The following is an 11,740-nucleotide window of genomic DNA, read 5'->3' on the forward strand; positions in this document are numbered from 1 at the left end:
GGAAATGAAAGGACTCCAGCTTGAGAAATAAACACAGGTGAGATATCACAAGTGGTCTGGCTCTGTTCCTGGACAGGTCGGTAGCAAGACAGGTTCATCAAGGAGTTTCGCAGTCAGACTTCCTTCCTTTATCTTTCCAGGGAGGACTTGCGCGTATCAGCACAAGCATGCGTTTGTGCTCAAAATAGCAGCAGTCAACATCAGTAGCCAGATCAATGTCTTTGTGTGGTAGAGTAACAGGAAACCGACAGATCCGACGTGCTTAATTCTGATGCTTTGTGATTGAGTCATGGGTTAATAAACAGGCGGGAGCAGATGCTCACCATGACCCCCCCAATCCAGAGGATCGCAACTGTTGTGAGGCCCTTATAAAACTTTGCATGTTCCCCCAACTCCATTGAACCAAGTAGAGCAGGGTTACCGGGTTTTAAGAGTTTTAATCCAACTTTTATATGTCTAATAGGCATTTAGCTTTTTTTCCAGACGTTTCATTTTGTTTATTCCTGTATTCTAGCTATTTGTGATGTCATTTATCGCAATACATTTTGCTTTAGTTTCCAGTTTTGCGTTCTTCGCCTTGTTGCTAGATGAACTTCCTCACGCTCACGTTACACTGGAGGCCGCCTACTTCCTGTGCGACTGGAGTTGCAGTACTTTGTCCTGATTTTCCTGACTCGACACAACGAAGTCTGTTAAGAAAAAACAAAAATAAAGTTCAATGCAAATTTGTAGCCTGCTTGGAAAATGAAGAGAATGAACCAGCTCCCCCCCTCCAAAGCGGATTATAATACCTTGAAGACAATCAAGGATGCTCCATCCACCCTCTCCTGACCTCCACTCCTCTTTTTTTCTGCCCCAAAGGCTTCCCCTCCCCGACTCCCTCCGAGTGTGGAATCTCCCTAAATTCCTGAACGAGGACAACAGCTGCTCATCAGCTCACAGTCAAAACAAACAGTAGAACCAAAAAGCAGAGCACGGGGTGTGCCGATAATTGTTAAAGGTGATTATATCAGTGACAGTAGCCGCCCCGCAGGAAGAAGCAATGCTTTGAAGTGTAATGACGTTTATTCATTTCAACCTAATTAATTCTAGTTTACAGGAAATTCAAACAAATATTGTGCAATTGTGTTATTGGTAAATACAGATGACTGATTGGTGTCTGTAGGTATAACAGCAATTGAGATAAATGTGATAATTCTTTCTTCCATTTTTGTAAAAAAAAAAAAAAACACACCTAAAAGTTTCTAAGTGAATTTAAGTAAAAAAACTAAACACTTTCACACAAGTACATGTAAAATATACAACTCCACGCTTGGTTGCTTTTTTTTAGTCGTGAATCTCCCAATGTGGTACATAAAGTAGAAGACGTAGGTTTCTTTATATCCAACAGGGGGCGCTGTTGCATTCTCTTTTAAATTAAGCATTCCTTTTGTTTATGGACTCATTTGAACAAAAAACGCCACATAGCATTCATTTATTCATTCCTTTAATTCAAGCATTCATTATTGAAAACCAGGCAAACACACGAAGCATAAACTTGTAATATAAACCCCAAAATCTTGATATCGGACTAATGATGAAGGCTTGCTGCATAGCAAGGGTATGTATGTGGATTAAAAAGTTTTATGTACTCATAAATCTGAGACATTTCTTAATTTCAGACTTTGAAAAATACAACACTGTTTAAAGACATTTAAATTATTTTACTTAGAGAAACACCTTTTCATAAATTGGCTTAAAGCACCTTTGGTAATTGCAGGAGTATTTGGAATGGACAGAAATCCCTGTCAAATGCAGTCTTTTTGGGTTTTATTTTTTAGACATTTACAGTGATTTGCAAAACTATTCGTACCCTTGACACTTTTTCATGTTTTCTTCCATTTTTCACATTTTGTATCCAACACAGAGCAGCACATTCATTTGAAAAGGGGGTAAAAATGTGATTTTTAAATATTTTCTAACAAATAAAAATCTGAAAGGTGTCGTCTTTCACCCTTTTTAATCAGATACCCCTAAATGAAATCCATTACAATCAGTTGCCTTGAGAAGTCAACTGATTGGTAAAAAAAAAAGAGGTTACATCTGCATCATTTTATTAGTAAGTGCAGTCGTTGTGTGACGGACTCGGCACCATGAAGACCAAGAAACGACAACTCTTAAACATCCATCCAGTCTGAGATGCAATGGAATGGGTTAGATCAATAGATATTTTTGTGTTAGAATGGCCCAGTCAAAGCCCAGACCTACGTTAACTGTGCAGTAACTATTATGTAAAAGGAAGAAAAAAAAAATCTTTCGAGCAAAGTTGGTAGAACCAGAGCCACTAAAGACACAGTGGAAGGCGGGCCATAAAAGTTCAAGGGATGTGGATACTATTGCAAGCCACTGCTTAGCCAATCAAACAAAACACAAACCGATTCAAACCAAGGGCAATACACGTCGTAAAAGGTAAAGTGCAATCTGCTTGCGATTGTTGAGGGTCAAGATAATTCGCCTTGACCAAGACTTGGTATTGTTTACATAAAGAGAGCTGGTAATGACACAGATTACAGCTAAGGTAAACAACAATGTTTTCATTTTTCTTTGGATATGAATAATTAAAGTAAAGTTTTGGTCATATTTGAGACTTGGTGATAATGGCAATAGCTGCAAATGTAGGACATCAGATGTTGCATAGTACTCTGAGACAAACAACATCTAAAGGAATTAATCTTATATACTGCTTGGCATCAAATATCTAAAAGTAATTAATTCATTTGTGTTTTACAGCTGATTAATTTATGGAAAAGTTTTTTATTCATTGCTCAGCTGGTTACAGTGTTGGACTGCTGATGGTGATTAAAAATCTGCAGACTATAAATTTCACTTGTATAAAATTTGGATTTCCATTCATGTCCAGGCCCTGAGCTTGGATTGTACATTTTTGAACAAAGACAAAAAAAGGTGCAAGCCCTTCGGTAAGACCAATTTTGCACAGCAAGGGCAAGCGCATATGGAAGTTAAGAGCAAACCTTTTCCCACATATACTTTTTGCCAATGGTTTTCTCGAGACGAGTTATCTTCCAATGCATGCCGTTGTGGCATACATTTGAGGGATGGAATCATGTTTAACACACAAATCATCTTTCAATCTCGCGAAAACTAGATGTGTTTGAAAACCATTGGGGAAATTAAGTCCCCATCTCGAGAAAACGGGGAAAAAGTTTAAACGAAAACGTCCGTTCTCGACTTCTTTGAGTGCATACGTTCAAGCTACAAGTTGTTCTGCAGCCAGGTCATGTAGTTCCTCAGTACCCTCTTGCCCACATCGAAGTCCAACGGCCAGCTGGTGAAGCTCAGACATCCGTGGAAACCGTCCTCGTAGTAGTCGCTGGTGACCGCCACTCCGGCGTCCTTCAAACGGCGGGCATACATCAGCCCGTCGTCCCTCAGCACGTCAAACTCGCATGTTAAAATGTACGCACGAGGACATTTGGCCAGCACCTCCGGTCCAGCCAGCAGAGGCGACGATCGCGCATCCAGCAACCCCGGTATCTTCTTTAGAAGCCCGTGAGAGTCTCTCTCGGCGACAACAGGCTTGTAGCTTTTCTTGAACTTCTGAGAAAGCAGCGAGGTCCAGTCCAGCCGAGACCTCAGCTCTGGGGTGAGAACAGAGTGTTGCAGGGCGCTGTGGTTGTTCGCTATGAGCTGGGGCTGCAGGGAGATGTCCGCGCCGAGGTACTGCAGCCAGAACTGGACCATGACTTGGCGAGGAAGGATGGCCATATTCCGGTTCTGCACATAGGAGGGTGTGTTGAAATCCAGAGCCTGGAGCACTGGGTAAATCAAAGCCTGGACACTGAATTTCACAGGCACACTGTCATCCGTAGCAACCTGGAGAAACACAGACACTCAAATGTAAATTTCATATGAGTTTGCAGCTGCTGTGTCACATGTCACACTTGGGTTCTGCAAGTACCTCCTGAGCTACGGCGGCGGCCAGATTTCCTCCAGCGCTGTCTCCTGACACGGCAACACGCTCGGGGTCGATGGCGTACTTGTCCAGAACCTCTGGAGATAAGAAGTGTTTGGCAGCAGCGACGCAGTCTAAAAACGGCTCTGGGAAGAGGACCTCTGGAAACAGACGATATCTACACACACGTTTGGAGAAAGTTTTAAGAGTTGGCGTCACTTGAACCTCACCGAATAACAGTGAGGTTTTGTTGCGACAAAACTGCTTCTAAAGAGTTCATAGCCCCACTTGAACAGAAGAATATTGGTTTATTCCAACCACAGCGTTGTTGCTCCTTGACAATTTAGAAAAGCACGTGTTATTTTTCTTCCTTCACAAGTATGTGCTTCTTTGAGTTTGTCTGTCAGTAAAATACCGTCATTTTGTTGTAACATGACAAAATGGGAAAAAGTTCAAGGGATTTAGATGCTTTTGTAACACTTCACCTCCAGTTGGAGGTCTTGCAGTGCATCGCCTACAAGGTACACAGCATAGAGTCAGAAGAAGAGAGAAACTTACTCAACAGAGACTACCACGGTGTTGAGCTCGTCAGAAATCATGCGGCTCACTTTATCGTATGCACCCATCTCTGAGGAAAGAGAGGACAATATTTTCCAGGTAAAGCATTTTTTTTTTATGTATAAAATTAAACCTTAACTGATTTGTGGCAATTGCTGAAGGAGCCAAGGTGCTGTAAATAAATAATAATAATAAAATAATTCCTCACTGCCACTGCCAAAGGCCCAGCCACCTCCGTGGAGATACAACAGGCCTCTCCTCAGGTGACCCTCCCCTCCGGCCGGCGGCTCGTAAACCCTCACGGGGACGCCGGCGAAGGTGATGTCACTGACCTTCACTCCTGGAACGACACCCGCAGGAGACCTGGAGCCCAGGAGCGCCACCATCGTTGAGTCAAAGCCCTCCATCGTGCGTCTGAATGATGTGATGTAATGGTCGATACCCAGGTGGTATTTCAAAGCAGCCTGAAGACAGTGAGACACACACACACAAAAAAAATCTTGGATGGATTAAATGAAAAGAACAGATGATGGAGGCCGTTAGCAGGGAAAGACATCTGACCCAGTGACCTCTGTTGTCGTGGACCGTCTGCCCTCTGTCCCACAGACTGTCTCAATACTCGTCCTGCATGAATGCCAGAAGGCGCCTGTTTTGTCAGGGACTGAGTTAAGAGTCAGTACATGAGGTACTGATTCTTAAACATGAAAGATATGAACAGCGATCTTTGCTTTATTTTATTTAAAAGGAAATATTTTCTCTTTCAACGTGCATCGGCTTCATAAAACACGGCTGTGGTTAATTTGAAAAACAAAAACGAAACAACCAAGTACACTCTTCCTGCTTCCACTGCATTTAAGATGGAAAGAAGCCCCCATGTTCTGCTCATCAAAAGCACTTAAAAAAACACAACAATCCTGCAAACTGTCAAATTAGCAACAGAGCAGTTGTTGGCGGTAGATTTTATTTCATGGTGTTGGAGTAAAAAAAAAAAAGGTTGAACACCTAATAATCCATGTCACACTGGATTATCTGTTTGAAAAAAAAAAAGTGAAATCAGTATAATTTCCCATCAGTTTCCTAATCATGCACTAATTTCTTTTTGTCACAAACAAAATGGCTGGAATTTTGCTGCTACTGAAAAAAAAAATGCTGAAAAAGTTCAAGGAACATTTAAACATTTACCAATGCAACGTAAATCAATCTCATCTCCTTATCTCCCCTACAAAGTCTTAACTTTTGCCTCATTTATTGACACCAGGTGAAGTGCAACACTAAACGCTTCTGCAGAAGACAGGCTCGTGTGTTTCTTTGAAATCTCAACTAGTTAGCCAATTCCGATGTTCCTCTGCCTGGACAGTGTGAATTTCACAATATGGAGCAAAGGTGAAGTTCAGGAGCGTTTCCTCGTGGCACCGTCAGTGACTTTGCAGCTTTGCACTATGACAAATATTGCTACAGTTCAAAATTGCACTGTTCCTGCATAAACATTGCATTTCTTTGTACACACTGGAGTAAATTTGTTCTAACTAAAGATGCACTCTGAAAATAGGTTGCAGTAAATAAAACATGAAAGCACAATTTAACTGCAACAGTAGCAAAAAATGTCACAGTGAATAATATGACTCCGTACCTACTCAGGCAGGTCAAAGTGCAGCTGATACTGTTATCAAAACCAGGGAAAAGTTCAGTGGCTGAGCATTTAAAACAAAAATCTAATGCCATTTATTTAAAGCATAACAAAAATGTAGACACGATATATACTAATGAATGGAAGCCTCACATTTCTGCTTGCAGCCTCGGAAGGCAGAGAACGCATCTTCTCTTACCAGGTTGATGCCGGTCCTGAACGCAGCATCCACAGCCATCAGCTTCCAGGGCTCCTGGATGGCATCAGGCATCGGGTTGTAAACGTAGTAGGAGAGCGCTGCGGCCAGCAGCACCGTAACAACCACTGCCTTCAGCCCCATCTCTCGCTCTGTCCGTCGGCGTCAATGTCCTCTGTGTCCCACAGGCTGCTGGGACACAAATGAAGTCCCACACGCTTCATTTGTTTGGGGCTGGAGGAGGCACAGGTACTTCCGCTCGAAGCCTTTCACATGAAGGGGTTTATTTCGGGAGAAGATACATTCGGGTAAGTTTTTGAAATATATTGCTTTATTTTATATGTATAAGAATACATCTGAATTTGTTTTGTAATTGTCTTAACACGTAGTGATGGATCTGTAGCTAAGAAAACGCTACATCGTTGAGGCTTTTACTTTGAAGAGACCGTGTAGAAACACGTTTGTTTCTGGGATGTTTGTAATGACAGCATTATGCGATAAAACTTGAAAGAGACATAAATATTATTTGCAATTTTAGTGGTGATCGTCCAGAAACTCTGACGCTTTTTTTGGGCACTTCCATTTCATACGTAGTTTTATTTTATTTTATTTTTTTTTTTGAGGAAAGAGTTTAGCATGTTAATAAAAAATATATATTTTGAGTGTTTCCATGGAAATGTTTCAGTTAATTTTTTTCCCCTAAATTTGCTCATACATGTCTTTAAATTAAAACCCCTTATTTTTCTTAAGGATGTGAACCAATGTTAAATCAATAGACTACAAACAAAAAGGCACTAAGAGAGTATTTGTCACATTAACACCAATGGTAGTTTATTCGAGTAGATGCTGTATTCTTCTATGTACTTCATTCGTTTGTTTGTTGTATGCTTGCCAATTGTTAAATAAAGTTTCTTGGGGGGGGGGAAGACGTGGGAAATGGAAAAAAATGTAAAATAATGTTTGACCACAGAGAGGCGCTGTTGGGCTGTAGATAGGACAAAGCAAGAGACGAGCTGAGCCTTTATTTCAGTGTTAAAAGTTTGTTTTGTTCCTCATCATACAGCAGTAGTGTTGGTAAATGTGAAAGTATTTTAAGTATTTAAAGTATTCTTATAAAATTTGCCAATGTAAAGAAAGCCACAACATGGAGAATTTGATCTAAAATGAATCTCCCATAAGAACTCTTAGCTGCAAAGCAAAGGCATCAAGATGTACAGAATATAAAAAAGTACTTTAAAACCTTGAACAACAAAACTGATTTTAGTGTGTCAAAAGGATGTACACGTATGAAGGGGATCATTTGGAAAGGGTTAACGTTAGGCCTAAAGCTGCTCAGAATGAGTCGGCTTGAGTGAAAAGATGTTCAAGTCTTTGTAGCAGAATTTAGTTGTAAGAGGTTTAAAATGGAAATAAATTTATAATCTCAGGTGTAAAACTGTATGCAAACTGAGAGGGCTTCCTAGTCCTGACTGAAACATTTTATTGAAAACCTAAAGTTCCTATTATAGGACTGAAGACAGCCTTCAGTTGAGATCGCAAAAGAACAACAACAAAACTTTAGGCTAGCTTTGTTGTTGTTTTTTAGTTTGTCATGAGTCAGTGTTGGATTACAGTGTCTTTGTAAGTTTTCTTTACTGTAAATCGGTCGCAGCGACAATCGGACACAGGAAACACGAGCATCGAAGGAGAAAGAACGGCGCCTGGCCCGAATTTAAACGAAGGATGTTGCAGACAGGGAGGATGAATGACAGCGTCATTAAAACGTGGTGTAACACTCACCAGCTCGTTTTCAAAAAAAAAAAAAAAATTGTTCTAAATCTGTTTCGCAGTCACAGAAAGAAATGGATCTGCGCAGCGGAGCAACACTGAAGATAACAGTGGGGACAAGTGCAAAAAGAGCTTCAGTGTCATTTGTCTGGCAGTCTGTCTCCATGTCCTATTTATCTCCCCGTTTTCTCCCACGGCTCAACGATGGCCGCGGCCGGTCCCTGGGGGCCTCGTGTCAAAATAAGCACGGCACTGGGTGAGGATCTGACCCTCTGGGTTGAGATGGTTTTCCAAAACAAAGCCGCTAGACTTCTGGTCCGTGTTAGAGTAGGAGACTGTAGAAAAATCAGAGTGGAACTGTCAGGCATAAATAAATGAAAAGAGAAAAAAAAAAAAGTTAAGGTAAGTAAAATTTCTCACTAGGATCCATCTAACAGAACATTTCAATGCTAAAGTGAAAAAATGGGGGAGAAAAAAGAAGGAAAAAAAAGGCTTTTGTGATTTTTTAAAATTTTTTTTTATTTAATTCTGATTCTGATGCAACTCTGTCCCTTTTCTTGTTCTGAATGACTCGGATTATGGAGAAGTAGATGTTCGGCGAAGGATCACGAAACCGAACATCCTGCAGAATTGGTTAATCTTTTTCCGGTTGACACACTGGTGACGCATAAAACTGCAACCCTTTTTCTTTTCTTTCTTTTTTCTTTTTTTTTTTTGCAGCCATCTCGACGTTTAAAATTCCTCGCCGGGTCGGTCCTGCTGATCCACGTAAATATCACAAACGCCACACTTTACCACTTTCAACAAGCCACTCTGAATCTGTGTCAGCAGGAAAGCTTGGAATGCAAACTTGATATAGATCATTTTCTAGAGTATGTGCATTTGTGTGGGGTGGAGGGGGAAATGTGTGCATTAAAATATTCCCTTTCCTGCCACCCTCCTCCCTGCTGCGTGTTGGCTAGGCATCTCCTCACGGTCTGCGGTATGGAGGGCAGAGACGGGGCCCCTCTCTTGTGACGCTGACTGGAATTACACTTATGGTCACTGAACTTGACTGAACACACGAGGCAGAAACGGAGGTTTTGCATTTCAGGCGGTCCCCGTCTCGCTGCAAGGCCCCCTTTGCTCTGACTCTGCCTTCAGATGCCTCCAAGAGTTACAGCGCGCTGCTCTGCTCTGCTCCTGCTATTCTGATTTTAAAGGCGTTCCAAGAGGAAACGGGACCCAACCAGAATGCAAATTAGGTTTTACAACAGACTTCTGCGAGGGAGAAATTACAAGCTAACTAAATATACTCCAGCGCAGACACTCCTGGGAGGATCATTTACACACACACGCACGCACACACACACACACGCACACACAAATTATGTGGCTGATGTGAAATCAAGGATGTCCTCAAGTTCGTTGAGAGAGAGAAAGATTTTTAGGCAATTCCCAATAGGAATCAGACGGTTGTTGTGTGTATACAGCTGCAGGGATGACAGATGGATGAATCAAAGATTGACTGTGCATCATCACAGTGTGTCACAGGGATAATGAGAAAATATTTAACCTCTTGAGCGCATCACTATGATACAAAAAAAATTATCCGTCAGCTGCTCCGTAATGAAGTTTTTCCTTTTCTTGTGTGCATCTGCAGTCAATGGTAGTTGCCCCTAAGAATAGGGAGACAATCTTAAGTGCTCTTTAGCCCACTGCAGGATTTAGTTGAAGGGCCTATTCATGCAAAAACTGCCACTGATTACCAATAGTTATGTACATTACAAACAAAGTGCAGCAGATATTAGTTTTTACTGACTACTTTGGCTCCAGAGAAAAAATAAAACAAATGAAGACTCGCATTCTGTGAAAATGCTTCCGTTTTTATGTTCCAGTAGGAAATTCGAGCAAAAGACGAGAGGATTTTCATTCGAGTTTCTTTCTGATTAGATGATTGACATGCGACGCATCAGCGTGAGAGACGAAAGGATCCATGTCTTTTAATACTGCTATATATATATTTGTATATATATATTTATAATATATATTTTAAAAAATCATACAATAAACATAATTTTTTTTTTGTCAGACGCCATCCATCCATTTTCTTTCACCCTTGTCCCTCAGTGGGGTTGGGAGGGTTGCTGGTGCCCATCTCCAGCCAATGTTCCGGGTAGGAGGCGGGGTCACCCTGGACAGGTTGCCAGTCTGTCGCAGGGCAACACAGAGACACACAACCATGCACACACACACTCACACCTAGGGACAATTTGGAAAGGCCAATTAACCTGACAGTCATGTTTTTGGACTGTGGGATGAAACCGGAGTACCTGGAGAAAACCCACGCATGCACAGGGAGAACATGCAAACTCCATGCAGAAAGACCGGGGCCGGGAATCGAACCCAGAACCTTCGTGCTGCAAGACAACAGCTCTACCAACTGCGCCACTGTGCAGCCCTGTCAGATGCCATCGTCAAAAGCAAATATTTTCCACTTACTGCTAATCGAAAGCAGCTCTAAACGGGCAGGAGGTTTCAGCTTTGATTTTACAGGAACTCAGTGTTCCAGCTGTTTTGCTGTTTTCTGGAAGATTCTTCCAGATTAGAGGAGCACAGAAACTGAAAGCTGCCTCTGTGTTTGGTTCCGGTTCTGTTGTACTCTGATGGCTAATGAGTTGGCTTTTGAAAAGAAACCAGTCACACAGAATTTTATTTTAGGTTAAAAGAGTAAAAAGAGGGTGGACACAAGAAATAACAGAAATAACAAAGAACAAATCTGGTTCTTAATCAAATCCTAATGAGTCAACTTGAAAGTGTCGAAGTCATCAGCCTCATGACTGGCATGAAAAATAATATTGAAGAAATAAATATATTAAATCTAATTAAAAACATAAGTGATAAGTTCTTTACTGTTATGTTCTGTAAGATATATTTATTCTCAGTACTAGATATGGTCTCAGCAAACCCCATGGCACTTAAACAATATTATTTTACCTTTTATCTGGAAATAGTGTCTGTTTATTCTTGCCATACAGTCTCTGTATTAATTATTGCTCAAAAGGTCTTGCCATACAGTTTATTCCTCTGTATTTACTTTAGTTTCTGTTTATTTTTGCATTTTGTTCTTCATTCATTTCCATTTAGTTTCCTTTGATTAGTATTATCCTCTCCTGGTTTATTGCTATGTCCACTTTAGTTTCTTTCCTGTTGCTAGATTTATTTTATCGTTTATTGACCATCAGTAATCTTCACTCATCACCTGCTGCGTCTCCTAATCGTCATGTGTTTCACATCATGTGTTGATTTTTCACTGTTCAGCGTCRGATYCTCTGTTTTTATGCCATAATTCACATCTAGTTCTTCGCTCCGTTTTATGTCCCGCTTCTCCTGTTTCAGATTTTTGCGCAATGGGTTTGTTTTCTTAACCCCCTAAGGTGCAGGGCGGTCGGGAAGCTTATCGATGGGGAAAAGGCAGACTGACATARACCTTTTAAAACAACGGAAACAATTTCGGTATTTTGATTATTGAAATTTAAAAGTGCTGTGGTACMGTTGTTCTATCACACCCGTTTCATGTCGGACCACTTACAGCTCCGGTGTTAACGCTATAACATGAACGCTCTCTATCGTGGTATCACCAATGGAGGGATTTCTTTAT

At 41.1% G+C, this 11,740-nt stretch overlaps 1 protein-coding gene across 2 annotated transcripts; it reads right to left on the reverse strand.

Moving 5' to 3' along the window:
• Positions 1 to 1,469: 1,469 nt before the first annotated feature.
• nceh1a (neutral cholesterol ester hydrolase 1a) lies at positions 1,470 to 6,593 on the reverse strand. Of its 2 annotated transcripts, XM_008399224.2 has the most exons (5): positions 6,337 to 6,593; positions 4,719 to 4,974; positions 4,511 to 4,580; positions 3,959 to 4,130; positions 1,470 to 3,873 (listed from the first exon to the last, which is right to left on the reverse strand). In XM_008399224.2, exons 1-5 carry the CDS (start codon positions 6,475 to 6,477, stop codon positions 3,253 to 3,255), a joined length of 1,260 nt encoding a protein of 419 aa, XP_008397446.1. In that variant the 5' UTR covers positions 6,478 to 6,593; the 3' UTR covers positions 1,470 to 3,252. The 2 variants fall into 2 exon arrangements, with proteins under 2 accessions (XP_008397446.1, XP_017158056.1); XM_017302567.1 differs by lacking the exon at positions 6,337 to 6,593 and having other exon boundaries at positions 4,843 to 4,926.
• Between the last annotated feature and the right edge of the window lie 5,147 nt (positions 6,594 to 11,740).

The sequence above is a fragment of the Poecilia reticulata genome, linkage group LG22 (assembly GCF_000633615.1).
Source record: "Poecilia reticulata strain Guanapo linkage group LG22, Guppy_female_1.0+MT, whole genome shotgun sequence".
Lineage (NCBI taxonomy): Eukaryota > Metazoa > Chordata > Actinopteri > Cyprinodontiformes > Poeciliidae > Poecilia > Poecilia reticulata.